The 18,283-nt window shown below is 30.6% G+C and overlaps 1 protein-coding gene across 1 annotated transcript in view; it reads left to right on the top strand.

Moving 5' to 3' along the window:
* The window catches only part of LOC125069496 (heparan sulfate 2-O-sulfotransferase pipe), a 68,447-nt gene that overhangs the window by 24,098 nt on the left and 26,066 nt on the right, over window positions 1–18,283 (top strand). Inside the window, exon 3 of the mRNA XM_047679010.1 lies at window positions 10,217–10,353. Within this exon, the coding sequence (XP_047534966.1) occupies window positions 10,217–10,353 (137 nt within the window). The remainder of the gene's footprint in view (window positions 1–10,216; window positions 10,354–18,283) is intronic.

Raw genomic sequence — 18,283 nt, 5'->3', positions numbered from 1 at the left:
TGACCTTTATTCAAGTATGCTCATAAAAACACTCATGTTACACTGTTGAATTAAATTTAAAGCTACTACCGGTTCGGAAAGTAGATTCTACCGAGAATAACCGGCAAGAAACTCAGTAGTTACTCTTATCTACTATATCAGTGGTATTGATGGAAGGTAAAACTAATATTATGTTTACAAAGCGTCATCTTACACTATAGATATATATTTTATAAATGTGAAAGTTGAATGGACGGTAGTTTGTTACTCGATTGTACGAATGAACGGAACTGAATGAAATTTGGCGCATAGATAGGTTATTATAGTCTGGATTAGCAATGTTAATTTATTATCCTGGGAAATGTACGGTTCCAGCGGGAAATATTTGTTTTTGTATTTTTATACAACGAACCAACATAAAATTTGTATAGTTCGAAAGCATCACGATGAGTCTTTAGGAGTCACAGAATGACATAGGCTACTTTTTACGAAAAAATGCGCAGTTCATATGAGATAGCATTAACATGCAATATTTGTTTGTTTGTATTCGATACAGTCTGAAAGTACTTAATAATTTAAATATTTTGTTTCTATAATTGAAATAAGCATTATTATTATGGTGGGATGATTTCTGTCTTTGGCCAGAAACACCACCCTCGAGGACTAAAGAATGCTTGTATCTGCAATTCAAGCAAGGTGAATTGGGACTTAACGATGAGCCTAGACTCATCGAAGTACAATACAAGAAAACAGGCATACAATCTACCGGCAATTGAGAAGGAACTTTGACGCTTCACAAAAATATGTACATAAAAACTGTTATTTAAAAGCCTAAATGTCAATATTGTTCTTAGATATACAAATAAAATATAAATATATAATATATCAATGATAAAGGCTAAAGCATTACGATTTATTTTCAATTATCATTAATAAGGCTCCTATAAAATGTTATTTTAAAATTTAAGGAAATGTTCTTTAGAGTTTCGGGCATTGCCCTTAAATAAACCCGTTTCAAATATATAAAACTGTTACACTTATATAAATACCTCTAAGGTGACAATTGTTTGTGCTAGCTTTAATATGAAAGCGCATCTCGTGTGGAAAGTGCATTCACAACCCGTCGGTGTGGTCCGGTTGCACCCAACTTTCCAATCTCGTCTGAAGTTGGGCTTACAATTAATCAGTACTTTCTAGATATCTGTACAGATTATTGGCTTAGATTTTATTGTATGCCTAATTATGCGACGGTAAAACACGATTGTGCTGAATATTTTATACAATCATTAAAAAATAACGAACATTTTTTTTATTACTTAAAATAATTACTGATTGTGATTTTCCATCGATTGATTACGAGGTCAATTAATGATTTATTCCATACCTATACAATAGAATCACGCATAATTATTTTAAAACAAATCAATTTATTTTATTGAAAAATAATAATGAAAATATTATTAAGCTCTTTTAAATATATTACAATATAAGTACGTGAATATGGAAAATCGTACAAAACTTAATTTAAAATAAGTACTACAAGTATTTATTTAAAGGATGAAATTAAGGCAGGAAATAGAAGGTATGCAACAGTATATCGCTGTTTACCTATACTGCTTATTTTTCATAAATTAAGCAATATAATGTGTCAAAATTTGTTCATAAAAAGGGTCTAATTTGAAATTTTTACTTCTAATATACTTAAGTTATGACTAAAATATAAAATCTATAAATTAAGAATTAAAAATATACAAAATATCAGTAGTTACAGGAGACTATAACGCAAATTATTATTAATTTACATATTCAATAGTTTAACGAGATCGTTATTTTTATTTTCTTTATGTATATAATATATTAAATAATAATTGATATACAATATTTTATAGGACGGATCACTAAGCATATAATAAAATAATATATTTGATGAAGTATTTATTAATAATATTTTACATGTATTTGTTATTAAGTTATATTATTAAGTTTTTTTTTTACATATAATAAAATTTAAAGCCAGTATCGGTTGTTTATTGTTGCTAGAATACTATCACTGTGCTGACATCTCGTGTTGACTCTTCTTTATTATAAAAGTAGAAATCAATGTAAATAACTTTTCGATATAAAATTAAACTTGAATAAGATTTTCTGTAATTAGTGAATAAATGAGATTCGAAATAGTCGTAGCGAAACGTCTAACTGGGCTGAATGTTTGAATATTATCCATAAATGAATGTAATTAATGCAATATTCGATCACGATGACTAAATAACATCTACAGTCACGTGCGATAACATACGAACTAGTATTACACCGGATAAACATTCAACTGAGCCAAGACTTTCCTTTTTAATGCAACATTTTGTATTGTGTGATCATAATACGCCAGTAATTTAGCACTACTTGGCCTGAATAATAACATCTATAAAATGAACATTTAGATGCGTTATGAAACGTAGAAAGTGCATAAATCATAAACTCGTGCAATCTCAAATGTAACTGTTTTATGGCAGCGTTAGAACCTCAGGGATAACACCTTGTTGGAAATAACAAACAGTCGAACCACGGTAAATACCTGCATTAAGCCTTACATACACTAGTTGTAGTTTAACCGGTAGTATAGCTTTGTGCAAGCCCGTCTTAGTAGTTAACACCCACTCATTTTTTGTATTTCACCAAACAAAATAGTTAGTAGGTATAGCTGCGTTCTGGTTTGAGGGGATGTATATCAATGTATTTGATACGATGGACATCTTAGATCCCGTGGTTGGCGACGCATCGACGGGGACTTCGTAATAAGTGGTTTATAGGTCTAAATTTAAACAGGCACGTAATTAAATGCACATATGCATTCTTTGAATTAAAATGACGCACATCAAATCAAATTTTCATCCGAATAGAAATCCAAGCGTTACTTTAATGTGCTACTTTTTATAGTTATTATTTGTTTTATCGTCAATATTATAAGAGTATGACTCTTTCTGTACCTGGGGTTGTTTATGATTTTGCCAAAATGTAGTCATTTAACAAGACAATAGTTTTGTTAGCCTTAAAATCAGAAATGCGATTTAATGGGGAAATAGAGCCAGCATTCCACTGAGTCATTACTTATACAGTTCAGGTAACAGCCTATAAATGTTCCACTGCTCAGCTAGAGCCTCCTCTCTAGAAAATTTGGAGCATATTCCACCAAAATGCACCAATGCAGGTTTCCTCATGATGCTTTCCTTCATCGACGAACACATGATGAATTATAAATACGAATTAAGCACATGAAAATCCATGGCGATTGCACGGGTTTGGACTCGCAATCTTCGGTTAAAATTCATCTCTCCTCATACAATTGCTACATTTTATCTGTATGTTTTATATAAAGATTCTTATGTAAATGAGTAGTAGGTATTGAATGACTACATTAACTAATGAGGATTGTATATTAGAACAAGTTACATGTTTTTTTAATCTGAATAATTACACGGCCAATGTACTCAAGCCCTAAATAGAGTTAACCGCATTAATCAAAGTATTGCAAGTGGATTAATGAAACACGGAGTTCTAAGATCATTCTATTGAAATGGATAAATGAAGCAAGCGTCTTGTTTTATGACCTTCGCGGCTTCATCGTGGGATGCATAGCAAGCTGTGAGATTGATGTCCTTTCAAAAAATCGGTAGAATAGATCTGTAATTTTATAAATTTACAAATATATTAACGAAACTCAATTCATAAACAACATTTAAAGTAAGTTGAAAGACAGGTATTAAGCGAAATTTACTGCAAGATTGAAATGATTTGAAATGTTTAAAAGCATAGATTTATATTATAATGTTTGTACCTTAGTCGTGCACATTAATACAAAAAGTGTTCAATTCAACTGGATTATTTAAAATGTAAATAGCCCTCATCCCTTACAAAGTAAATTTGGTCTTTATTTTATGTCTTTTCAAAATAACTATAAATAAAATCACAACAAAAGGACAACAAATATATCGAGCCCTTAAAGCTTTGATTGCAAATAGAATTGCAAATTTGTTCCACATTTCGAATTCAGCTCGTAACTCGATAGGCACTAAACGTGTAAATAAATTAAATTTCTCCGTTTGCCTTTAAAGCTCAACACTATTACGAATTCCTTGATCAGTTAGATTTATACATATGTATGATTGCTTGTGTATATTTGCTCTAAAGTTTTATTTCTGTTATTGATTATTAACGTATTTATGAAAATTAAATCAATGATGCCTCAAATATTTTCCAATTTTAAAAATAAAATCATAATGAAATACACTATAGAAAAAGAGAACACAAAATTAAAAAAAGAGTTAATTAAAACTTTTTAGATGATCGTAATTTATAATAAATGCAAATATATTGTACGAGTTAATTCGAATTTAAAGGAGATAAAATCTTTAAATACCTCTTAAAAGATTGATTTTCTTTCAAATAAGATCGGGTTCATTAAATATAAGTAACGAGGCGTTGTGAGACTCATTTTAAGTGATTAAATGGTATCTGAAAGTCGATATAGCGTAAAGTATGTATACCGCAAGACTTTATATATAGAATTGTATAAAATTCAAACATATTTAATAAATTATATTATAATATTCTTTTCTCAAAATTTTCCTGATATTAATTCGAAATTCAAAACGGTGTCAGTGAAAGCACGACATTTTTATTTATTGAAATAAAATTTTAAAACACCAATTTCTATTAAAAATGTGAACGTTTGATTGTGTTCGTAAATTATATGAAAATGTAATCATAATTTTAATCAATTCCTTGATGACTTGACTTAAATGAAGTGAAATTATAAAGTAATCAATGATGTTCTAGTAAATTTATTAGAATATCATTGAAAGTAATTTAAATTCTAAATTATGTACAAAAAATATTCGAATGTAAAACGACGAAGTGAACTCAAATTGGTTGATTTTCGTTGCATGACCATAGGCACGAGTAAAGTGCTCATTCATGTCGATGTCGGCTGCCATTTAGGCACCAGTCGTCTAAAGTACGAGTAGTAGAGTTTCACACAGAATTTAAAGTTCTATCCTGTGGTTAAAACATAACATTTTACTCGTCTCAATTTTATTTTATTTGTTTGTTTGTTAAAAAAACTCTAAGAAAATAAACAAGAATTTTATTATAATTTTTTTCCTTTTTCAATTTATTTAGTGTCGTATTTATGTTGGAGGTGGTGGAGGTTTACTCTTTAATTTTTCTTTATATCAAGTTTATATTACCTCCTCAGGCTCTGCCTGTTAATATCATTAAATTAAAAAAGTAAACAGAATATCCAAATTCATTCTTTTATAAATGCCGGCGTTGCAACACAATGCCTCTTTTATTTTTGTAAGCTATTATCCGATAAGACAAGCGCATTACAACACATTATTGTGCGTTGATTGTACTGTTAAATATTTGTACGCGTGAACATTCAACACTACACCAAAGTTTCATCGCAATCGGATGAATCGTTACGGGATCAACTAAAACCATTGGCTTCATATCGAACCACTCGACCGATGAAGCAGTCAAAGGGGTCATAACTATATATAATAGCTATTTATATTTAAAATGATTAGCGCATTTCAATTAAATATAAATGATACATAAATGTCAATATTAAAATAGACAAATATATAAAAATATCACACTGAATTACTTTTCACAAAAATAATGAAAACATTTAGTTTATTTTAAAAATTATTGCCCAGATACATCACGTAAGTGATATATAAAATTATGGTGAGATTATCGTATCTTACTGTGAGGTTTTTATTACGGTTAATACTGTTGCTTTTTAAAAGTGTGCGAAAGATTTAAAAGCTGTCGATTACAACAGTTAATATTTTTATTACAGAAGCTGCAGTTAAATTAGTGATTGTTATTGTTATTGGCACATTTTAACTGACTTACTCTACATGACCTCAATATGAAACCGTTACAAAAAGATAAATAATGCAAACTTAAAATAATAGGGTTATTTTGAGATATACATATCGGTGAAATAAAATTCTCTAAAACTAAAATAAGTTAGGTATTATATTTGTTCGTATCTTCAATGGAGGAAAATACAAAATACATATCAATAGAGTGCAATGACGGCTAAACAGATCTCTTCCTTACTTATTCATGTAACTAAACATATTATTAGATTTATGCATGATATCCAAATGTCAATATTATTGAGGACAGTGAAAGGATTGTTTCCATCGCAATGCATTTGATACGGTCGGTAAAAGGGAAAGGGGAAAATTAGCGCTCAGATGTAGCTCTCGTGGGAAAAGGGTTCTTAGCCTCGTTTTATAAAACGTTTTAACTCTCCTAATCACGGAGAAACCTACAATTTACGCACTTAAGTATACTTAAATGCTTATTTAAAATATTGAGATAGTATATTTTTAAAATATAACTTGATAGTTTTAGAATTTATTATTTTCATTTAATAAGTAGGCTTAATTGGAAATTAACGAATGTCATATACGTAAGAAACTAAGTTTTCCAATTAGAACCGAAGTTGATTTTTCAATGAGTTATAGGTTGTTACATTATTATATGTAGGTATAGAAATACTTGAAATTCCGCACAAGATCCGACAAGAAAAGTTTGCAATTAAGTTGATACGTGACTTGTATAAAAAATATTTTTAAACGATTCTCTGATGGATCGAACGCCTCTATCTGCTATTAGTAAATTGCTTAAAGATTATCTGTTCTATAAATATGAGGGGTTTTTATTTAGTTAAACCTTTATAACCCAGCTTCAATGAAGATCTATGAACTACTAGTGTTTTCATTCTCAAGAATTAAAATTGTGTACAAAATATATTTATTTTAAAAAAATAGGCAATTTTTATAAGATAGGAATTAAAGAGCATAATTAATGTTAGTACCGTTTTACCTAAATATTTTCTTCTTAGGCTTAGGCTCGGGTTCCATCACAGGACATTAATTATGTTGTAAAAAACAGCATCGTAAATCTGTTTATTTGAAAAGAGCAACTATGCGAGTTTCTTACCGTTGCTTCTCGCTGGAGGCTGCTTTTCGAAACCGTGGTAGTATTTAAATATCGACGATTCAAAAACGCTTCATTGTGAGATTTACTTGAATAAAATTGATTTGATTTAGAACGAATACAATAATTTATTAAGACGGTAGGGTTTTGTGCAACTCATCTAGGTAGATTATGTTATTCTCAATTACTTGTACTACTGTGTTTTATCTTGAAAGATGAGTCAGTCAATGTAACTGTATCCTATTGCTCACCGTGCATTGATAGGATAAAGATTGTTTTATACATTATATCACAGCGGCAGCAGTGTTGATGCGCTCAGAGCTACGTTTTATAAGGTTGCCTCAAACTGCATATTTGACTAGTTGTCGCCTGCGGCTTTGCTCATGTTTTAGGTGTTGGTCGTCAAGTGTTAGGCATAAAAAACCTATTTCTGTCCTTGAGGTTCAAGCTTTCTTCATACTAAATTTCATAAAATTCCGTTCAGACAAATAGGCAGACCGACAGACAGACAGAGTTGCTTTCGCATTTGTGACATTAATGTTAATAACCGTAGTTCTGATCGGATCATTTCATTTATAAATTATACAAAGAAAATACATATATATCTTTAAATACGCCACAAAACCGTACTGAAATTCTATTACTTTTTATACAATATTTATGATAAATTATGATTAATTCATCTTATTTTCGTTTTGACATAGTTTATCGTTGAAATTCAAAATACATTAAAAGTAGAAACGAAGAAATTGAATGTCAATGCAAGAGATATAATTCATATCAATATCTATCCTTATATTGAATACAAAACTGCTTGAGATGCCACATTCGCAGCAGCTCTTACGTAATAAATCTCTATAGAAATTGTGCTCGTAAGTAACAAGTTTATTTTATTGCTACTAATGTGTCAATACTACTTCCTTTTTGGTTTATCTTGTTAATTATTTTTACTTAAATAGAATTTCGAATTTGAGTTTATGGTGATGGTGGATTTGCGTTGACTTATTCAATAAAAAGAAGCATATGGTACTTAATTCACATGTTCTACAATTAAGGAAAAATCGTGTTTTTATTGATGATGTAATTTAACCAAAGACTACACATCGTATACGGTAACATCGATTTACATTTTGTAACTACAAATCACTTGTAGTGTTACAAGCACGAGGCTCAATCAACAAATAAGTACAAAATGTGTTGTATAATCCCCTTAAAATTAAAAAGTAAGTTATAATAAGTAGAGTCATTTTAAAAAGTGTTTATGTAACAACACATTCACATTCTAGAAAAATATAATTATGTGCAATCAATATTGCATTATGATGTTATATCGAAATGATAAGTAGACACTCAACTTACTCGTGACCTTTTATAATATGTATTAAAAAGGTTAAATATACTTTTGAAAAAGTTAACTCACGACCAACTATCTCTTCTAGATACATAAAATTACAACATTTATTTACAAATTAACATTCACCAGCAACCTGATAGAGGGTCCATACCTACAATGACTAACTCACACGACGTATACACAGATTTGTCTTAATTAGAATATAAACTTACCTCACATACTATATATTACTTATACAGAAGGTAAAAAATGCTACCACATCGATATAATCATTATAATTATCTTAACAACTAAATGGTTGATTTCGAAGAACAAGTTCAAAGAGGTAGTCTAAATTGATTATAAACTATCTAAATATTTTTTTCATAAAATATTACCAACTAAAATATAACCAACTCCTTTGTCTTGAAGAACGTTATTTTACAAAGTTAACAGTTTTTAAACCTTGACGAATATAACAACTTGTCTTATTTATTTGCTAAAAAAATAACTATGATTTATCTACGTTATGACAATAATTAGCATACGGGGAACGGGGAATATTTTACGTTTTTATAAAAAAATACACTAAATTTATTATTACAATAAATAAAAATTATTAGATTAGAATTATTAGATTAATACTTGTCATAATTATTATCTTATGTAAGTTTTATAATGATAAAGTATTTTTATAAGAATTATTAATATTAAATCCTGAATATAAATATGAATTAAAAATAGTTACTGTATAAATCATGACCGTAATTTTTATTAAAATCCTATTTATAAACTCTCAAATAAAATAAAATTTTCATAGACTTTCCTTTTATTTGAGAGTCTGGCGAGGTTAACAATGAAAGGCTTTATTTTTAGAATTCCTCCGGCAACATCGAGGTCTGTTATAATGGACTCTGCATGCCCTAGTTATATAATCTACTATATTTTAATGGATTACACTTGTACATTTTGTTTAATAATATAAACTTTATTCTTAAATTTACGTGTCAGTCATCAAGCACTTTCTTACTTTACTATTTAAGTAATAAGTTTTAAATTTATATATTATTATTACATAAAACCTTTTTAATATATTATTACATAATTGTTTCTCGTTAATCAACACTGAAGGGCATAATAATATTTAGGTTTGAAGAAATTAATTTTAAGTTGGTACACCTTTAAACGAATCCAGCGTTCACTTTACACCAACGTGGTTAAAATTTTGAAAATTTCAAATTAAAATCCTTATACCTACACAAACTGATTTCTTGTAATTCCAATTGAATGGTTAATGAATCAATTTAGCTATAACATATAATTAGAGACTATTTATCAGACAAAGCTGAAATAATAACATATAATGATGATAACAATCTGATTGCAAACCGATAAAAGAATTAATTAATATGTCCTTATAAAATTTGCTTGTAGACACTAATAATAATTGCGTGAGACTTTGTAAGAAGACCATGAAATCGTAACGACATCAATTTATTCAAGTGTAAAAATGGTTAATTATAAACAATTATATTAAAAAGGTCGCTAAATAAATTTAATATCGTATGTATTTAATCTACTTTTTGAAATTCCGAGTATAATAAAAAAAGTTTGTATTTGAAATATTAGCTTTAATTATTTTAAGGATAAGTTCGTTAATTCATGTTCGTTAATTATTTTTGATGTAAGAGATAGCTCTTCTGATTAATAAATACATTAAAAGCAATCAGAAGAAGAAAGTATAAAGTGTTGATAAGTTTTAATCAGATTATTATTGTAGTCCTTAATTCATACTTTATTTATTTTTCCTATGTAATTAAAATCAAATTAAAATATTTACAGTTACTCTAACAGATTGGTTGAAATAACAATATGACCTACTTTCAGGACGAGTGAACTAGTAGCGCTGGTGGCAGTTTCCTGCACATTGTTCCTGTTCCTACACACGCGAGACCTCAGCACCAAGCTCCGACGCATGCAGAGACTCAACGATGACGTAACTGCCTTTAACCATCTCACTGACAGTAAGTTTTTTTTCTTAATTTTATATGCGTTCATGCGTTACTCGGTATAAAAGCAAATTCAGATATAATCAGAGTATAATCGATCATTCCTTAAAATTATACATTGACAACCGAAATAAAAATAAAAATATCTTTCATCTTCAAAATCTTTCAAAAACTTTTTTCGGGTTAAATTTTTAATTACTTTTTTCTTGAGTTCTGATTTTTATAAATATAGTACTTAAATACTTACATGTAGCATTTTCTTATAATTGTTGCTATATTTTATGTCTTTAATTCTATAATTTCCATCATTCGAAAGATTTAAATTTAATGAGTTTGTAAGTACAACACGATGGACTAGACCTATTGGAATAAGTCCTATGCGTTAGACAGTTAATTTATTGAGGATAGGCTTTATAATTTAACACTAGAACCATAAAGTGGATAGCTGTAACCATAAACGTCAACCGCTACGGCTATATAGCTTATATACGACCGTAGCAATCATAAACGTCAACCAATCTAGCAAACTGTACGAATCATGCCTGCATAATCCGAAAACAAGATAAAATCGCGGCCTAAAAACAATGAACCAAAAAAGTGTAAAATGCAATGACGCAATCACAGCGGATATCCAAACAATATCATTAAACGATAAAAGCAAAGAATTTAATGTACTCGTAATTGCAGTCAAACAAGAATTATAGTCATACTTAAACTTATAGTAAATGGCTAAGTCAATACTAATTGTAACAGACAATAATGTTAGGAATATATCAAATCAGTAAAAAGTAGTAAAACTGTCTGTTTACACAGACACAGATATAATTATATACCTCATTTTCTGTGATTAGTTAAGGTATCTGTTATATTTAATGACTACTGTCATAAAATATATACCCTAGAAGGCTGTGTAATAGTAGGGTCTGTGCTGAATAACTTTTATAATAATTATGTTTATAATGAATAAATAGATGAAAATTACATACTTCATAGCAATGATAATACAAATAAATAATTAGTAGTAATGTCCATATTACTGAGAAATGTTTAAGGACTCAGGTCTTTTATTTTCTGCTGTATTTTCTTTATTATAGTCGTGTTGTTGTCTGTTTTTTTCAACAATACAACAAATTAATTAAGTTTATAGAATGAATGTAGTATTCAATACATATTTTGTCACAAACTTTATTAGTTTTGTAAACACAATTTGAATTTCATAAAAAAATGATTTCGTATATTTGTTCATCAATTAATGATTGTTTTTCCAATCATCTTTCATCATTATTTTATATCAACTGTTGATTGGATGCGTTTTCTTAATTATTTTTATGCAGCTGGGCCATCTCAGCTCCCTTACAATCCTAAATAGGTATATTTTTACTTACCTTAATTACTAATTGTTATTTGCGTCACTATGATACGGTCGAAGATGCCACGCCTGCAAACGATTGTCAGGCTAAGGTAATTAATAAAGTGGGTCAGTTCTAGAACATCGTAGGGAAAATGGTTCATAAATCTTAATATTTAAAAGATTTTAAGTTGGTACTTTGTGTTAATTTCGACAGCAGTTTTGTTCTGCCCAACATTTCAATCGTTCGAGATAAATAATATTTATCTATTTTCTGTGCATGCATTTATAATAATGGATGGAATAATAAAAATAATAGATTAAATATGATAAAAATTCAAACACCATAAAAATTTCGTTCTCATGGCAATAAGTTTCGAAAAAATAATTTTAATCAATTTAGCTATTAGTAGTTATTTGTAATCAAACTGCTTCTGATCTTATTCGTGAGACTAATATATTATTTGAATTGTTTTAACTTTCACTAAGACTAAAAACAATTTGTATGTACTTAATGAGCAAATATTTACCTTTCACTTAGCTCATTTGACTTTTTTCCTTCAAATAAGTAAATTGTATTCACTTACTTTTTTATTTTAAAATCCCATATATCGCTATCAAAATTGTGTTCATGACAGACTTTGAACATGATGGTCTTTCTTATTGGAGAACAGCCAACTATTCAGGAGATATTATAGTGCACGAGTATGTCTGAAAGACAAGTGCATTTGGCTGACTCCCCTTCTAAGCAGAACACAACTATACTAAGTATTGCTGCTTGACGGTAGAATATATGATGAGCAGATGATAACTGCCCAGATAGACTTGCACAAAGCCTTAGCACCAAGTTAAGTATTTTGTTATCTATGCCTGTAAATCTATTACAAAACAGTCTTGCTTTGTTCCATTATGAATGGTAAATGAGCCAGTGCAATTATAAACACAAAGGACATAACTTTAACTCAATCGTAAAATATCTAACACCTCTTAAGGGCTATTCAAAGACAGGTGGATTATTCAATGTTCGACCTTTCTATTATTAATAAAATCATGTTTTATTTTGTATAGTATTAAAGGAACCCTAATCCGAAATCGTAGTTATGGTCCAGTTAACCGCGTGAACAGAAAACTGAATCGTGTAATTGAATATTTAAATTTGATTTTGTTGTATAAACTGAAAGCTAGTGAGCAGTTTCTATTTGATAACGCTTATTGGTTATTACGATTAGCAACTACTAATAATGTAAAACACGATAGAAATCAAGTTTAGCTACTTCCTTCCTTCAGCGGACGACGTAGTCCTTAATATTGAGTAAATTTTAATGCAATATAAAATCTCCCAGGACTATGAGTAATCGAAGTTTACCGCAGACTAATACGGGCTGGTGTTAAAGTATTCGCCCATTAGCCACAACCGCAAGTTGCGCATGCACGTAGGGCACGATGCACGTACATACCACTTCCTTATTAGTTGATCTACATCGGACATGTGTAACATACGTAACCGACGTAGGTTGAAAAGCATCGCATAGCTTCATGGAAATTGCGGTACCAGACACGACACTATTATTTTAATTATTTTTTCTTTTATGTAAGAATACGGCAAAGTACGTTAAGACTAGACTAATGATGTTGCCTTTGTGGACGAACAAAACGTTTAGACTGGATAGTGGACTGTTATACGAAACTGTCATATAGAGATTAACGAGGGCATTTCTAATAATTGTAGCGCTTCCTTAGTAAATTCATTTAATTTTAAGAAGAGTTTTTCGATTATTTTTTTCTATTATATGGTATATTTATAATCGTTTATAGAGTGCAAAATTCCGAGGCGCAAGTCTTATTAATCTAATTAAGTTCTTAAGCAATGATGTCACGAGCTGCGGCTGAACCCTTTTAGGGCGAATTAATAGCATACACGATCTGATTATTCTCTCATTTACTAAACAATAATCTCTATAATAATAGCTCTAGTATAAAGTCATCATTTGTTACACAATTGCACCTGACGTACACTTAACGAGCTTTAAAGCATACTTATAATAATAAAGACCATATGAAAGCGGAATAAATATTTGTCACTGGCCGATATTGAACCTATTACTAACACCAACACAACACGGCATGTTTATTAAACGAGCCGTTTGATTTTTTTGAACTTAAACATAATTATTATATATAATCTTATGGCTATCAATCGATACAAACAATTAAAATTGGTCTACTAATAGCTCCATTTAATTATTGTTATAACGATCATTAACCTTTTGAAAAAAATAATATGTAACAATCTTCTTTGCAGCTTAATAACCCGACGATAATTAAGCTACTTCGCCCGCGGTTATGAAACTATTTCATAAGAATGGTATTGTTAAAAAGAGAATCAAAGTTTAATTCAAGGTACCACATTTTCAGCAAACATAACAACAGAAATTTATCATTCGCAATATTTGACTTTCTACGTTTACTTATTTAAATAATAATAAATAGAAATATTGGACAACATCACATACATTACTCTGATTCCAAAGCACTTGTGTTATGGAAAATCAGAAGTAAAGACGGAACCACAAACACCCAGACCCAAGACAACATAGAAAACGAATGAACTTTTTCTACATCGACACGGCCGGGAATCGAGCCCGTAACCTCGGAGTGGCGTACTCATGAAAACAGTGTACACACTACTCGACCACGGTATGACGTACTTTAGGTGGTGAGGTACTTACGAGTGTATGAACAACGGACACAAACAGGTTAAATATTCACCTATCTTCCGATTAAAATCAATGTGCATTGCAAGAGCAGAAAGATGAATGTGATAATTATCTTTTTGACGTCTGGTTCTTGTCTCTAATAATTGATTGTTATTATTAGTTAACGTCACACAACAGAGATGTTACATAATTTGACGGCTCACTTATTAATAATCATCAATAGACATGTCATGGCATAATAAAAGAAAAACAAAATTACTCTTAAATATTAAACGAATTTTAATATTTAACATTATTGTAAAAATGATATATCATATTCATCATAGGCACTTGGTGGTAGAGATTTGTGCAAGTCTGGATGGTAGGATGAGTGGACTCATCACTACTACCGCTAAAGAGCAAAACTTAATAGCGTTGTGTTCAGGTTGAAAGGATGAGCGAGCTAGTGTAACTACAGACAAAAGGAACATAACTTCTTTCAAGTTTTTAAGATTAATAGCGCATTAGCAATGTAAGGATTGGTCAATTTTTCTTATTTTGTCTATGATATGTGTTACACCTAAAAACAATATTAAAAAAATGAAACATTGTTCGCCGCAAACTGATTTATTATTTTATATACAAAATGTACAAAAAAAAGCTATGTAATTATATACATTAAGGTACACTGAATTTGTAAGTTTTAACGCGGATTGTTCCCCCCGCCCACAATCAGTATACTAAAACACTGTTATTACAATCATAATAGTCACTCTGTACAATATTTAGTTATGATTATGAGGAATTACGAAATTAAGCGTAACTTTTTATAGTAATTTAATACAAATCATAAAAAAACACGATTTGGTCTTGGTTCACACTAATGGTAATGTAATTAACATGAACATTAAAATTACATTTGAATTTAGAACTATCACTATACTAAACTGTAAACACAACCATCATTAAAACAAAAATTTCCAATGACATTTATTTAGATAAGAATTAATATCATTAAGTCCTTAAATATTTAGTAATATGAAATAGTAACTGTATAAATCTTGACCGCGTGGAATGGTGGCAAGCATGCTAGCAGCATTTATAAAATTATATAAAATTATCACTATAAAATAACTGGCCCCGAATTCGCACGAGTAAAATAGGGATGCATGTTTGTGTACGTGCTCATTTGTGATTACAACACATTCATTTATATCTATTTATTTTTTATCAATAAATAAAGCAAACATTTTTGAGTAAATATTATTGTTTCAAAAAGAATAGTCTATAGAATAGAATAGTCATATAGAATAGTACAACTCTAATATATGTATTTGAAATAGCACAAACTCTTAATTGATCAAAGTAATTGACATAATATTAATTTTAAACGTTTACATAGATAAATAAGATGAGAGCCAAAATGGCTTAGTGGTTAGAACGCGTGCATCTTAACATATTATTGCGGGTTCAAACCCAAGCTAGCACCACTGAATTTTCATGTGTTTAATTTGTCCTTGGGATGGCTCCACTAAGTACATAATGGAGACCTTGAATAGGTTGCAATGACATGCGGTCCGCATTATTGAAGTAAAGGTCACAAACAACCTCGAACCTTTATGTTTGAGGAACTATTCTCTCTAATTCCTACTCCCCCTTTACATCACAAGTCTACGCGTGCTGACCGACTGACTGACTGTGACATCAATTCCATCGCGTACGATGTAATTCGGCCACTTTTCTTTCTCGCACTTTCAAAAAATGAAATTCTCTATCAGCTCACGTGTTACCCTTCTTTTACCTTCCTTCAAACTAAGCGTGCATAAGCATTTTGCGGGCTGGCATGGCGAGGGCGGTTTCGACATAACCGGTAAGAGTTTAGGCGCATGACCATTAGCTTTATGTGTTTTTCAACGCATGGAAGTGCACACATTTCCAACTTCTAGACTCTAAGCTGTTACTGAGAATTTTTTTATGGAAAACGTAATATTTTTTATTTACTTAGTTTGAATTTTTAACCCATAACTTCGGAATTTGCGGCTATATAAGTTAACTACTAGACCATCAACGCAGAATAAAAGGTATAATATGTATAATTATATATTCCTTGCATAGTCTATAATTATTTAATGCCTCTAAAATATGGGATAATCATGCTTTTTACCGATAGCCGAGATGGCCCAGTGGCTAGAACGCGTGCATCTTAACCGATGATTTCGGGTTCAAACCCAGGCAGGCACCACTGAAATTTCATGTGCTTAATTTGTGTTTATAATTCATCTCTTGCTCAGCGGTAAAAAAAACATCGTGAGGAAACCTGCATGTGTCTAATTTAAATGAAATTCTGCCACATGTGTATCCACCAACCCGCACTTGAGCAGCGTGGTAGAATATATTCCAAACCTTCTCCTCAAAGGGAGATGAAGCCCAGCAGTGGAAAATTTACTGGCTGTTAAAGTTTACACTTTGCAACAAAAACCGACAGTTTTAACACACGGTAGAGGTGTCTATAAAACGTAAGTTTATGCTGTCGATGACTTTTCTATCAACATTTAATAGACCTAAGGACTATATTTTTATCTGTGATAGTTTCGGCAACATATGTAGGTTTCGAAAGAACCTAGACCGACGATTTTCTCTCCGACTATGTCGGCATATTTCGCTGTCTTATTATGAAACATTTTTACATACTTTTTAGGTTACGTCCGTCCTGGAACTTGGAAATAGTATACATTTAAATAATGGCAGTTCCATACCATTTGGATTAATAGTCTTATATGAGACGTACAAATATAATCAATGAAATAAACACACCTCTTAGTCTTGTTAATTAAGATGATTATTTGTATTAAATATTTATTAAGAAACTCGAAAACTAAATTTATAGACCGGGAGATGATGACACAAAATACTAGGTTATTTGTACCAGAATGGCGGTTCTTCAGGGGTCTAATTACGTAAAGGCAAATAGGAAAATGATGGTCATAGCGCTCGCACCGGCGGCCCGAGAAGGTTTGAAGCATATTCCACCACACTGCTCCAATGCGGGTTAGTGGAATACAAATGTGGCAGAATTTCGTTGAAATTTGACACATGCAGGTTTCCTCACGATGTTTTCCTTCACCGCCGAGCACGAGATGAACAATTATAAACACACATTAAGCACATGAAAATGCAGTGGTGCTCGACTGGGTTTGAACCCGAAATCATCGGTTAAGATGCACGCGTTCTAACCACTGGGCCATCTCGGCACGAAAGTACAGGCACGACGGACATAACATCTTAGTTCCCAACGTTGGTCACGCATTGGCGATGTAAGGAATAGTGAATTTTAGCGCTATTGTCTATGGGTGGCGATGACCACTTACCGTCAGGTGGCCTATTGCTCGTCCTCCTACATATACCATGAAAAAACTAAATTCAAATATAAATATAAAAAAAAAAAACTTCATTTTAAATCTTGAGTAAAATAAAGAACTCTACCGAAATAAAACTCAATTACTTTTGTGTTAAATTCTTCACAACAAATCACAAAAAGGTTACGCGTGAGTAGGTCACCTCTCAACTGACATAACACTTGCATGATTGACATACAATTCTAATAGAAGAAAAGTGGTCAAAAAAACAGTTACTCTTTTAATTTGATTGACGGTAAATCGATGCGCACTGTTAAAGTGTGGTATTACAATTAACCGTTCACACGAATTTGTAAGCTAACGATTAACGATTATAAAACACTACTTTCCAAAATTTTATAGTAACCATACTCAATTATAAACTATTTGCAATCATTTAAACATACATATTTTAATTTAATAAACTATTAAGTTTCCAATATGCCAATGTTTTATGCCCTCCTGGTCGAATATGACCGTGGCAGCTATTTTTTACGAAACCACTA

This window comes from Vanessa atalanta, chromosome 15 (assembly GCF_905147765.1).
Source record: "Vanessa atalanta chromosome 15, ilVanAtal1.2, whole genome shotgun sequence".
Lineage (NCBI taxonomy): Eukaryota > Metazoa > Arthropoda > Insecta > Lepidoptera > Nymphalidae > Vanessa > Vanessa atalanta.
This window is presented reverse-complemented; position numbering and strand designations above follow the sequence as displayed.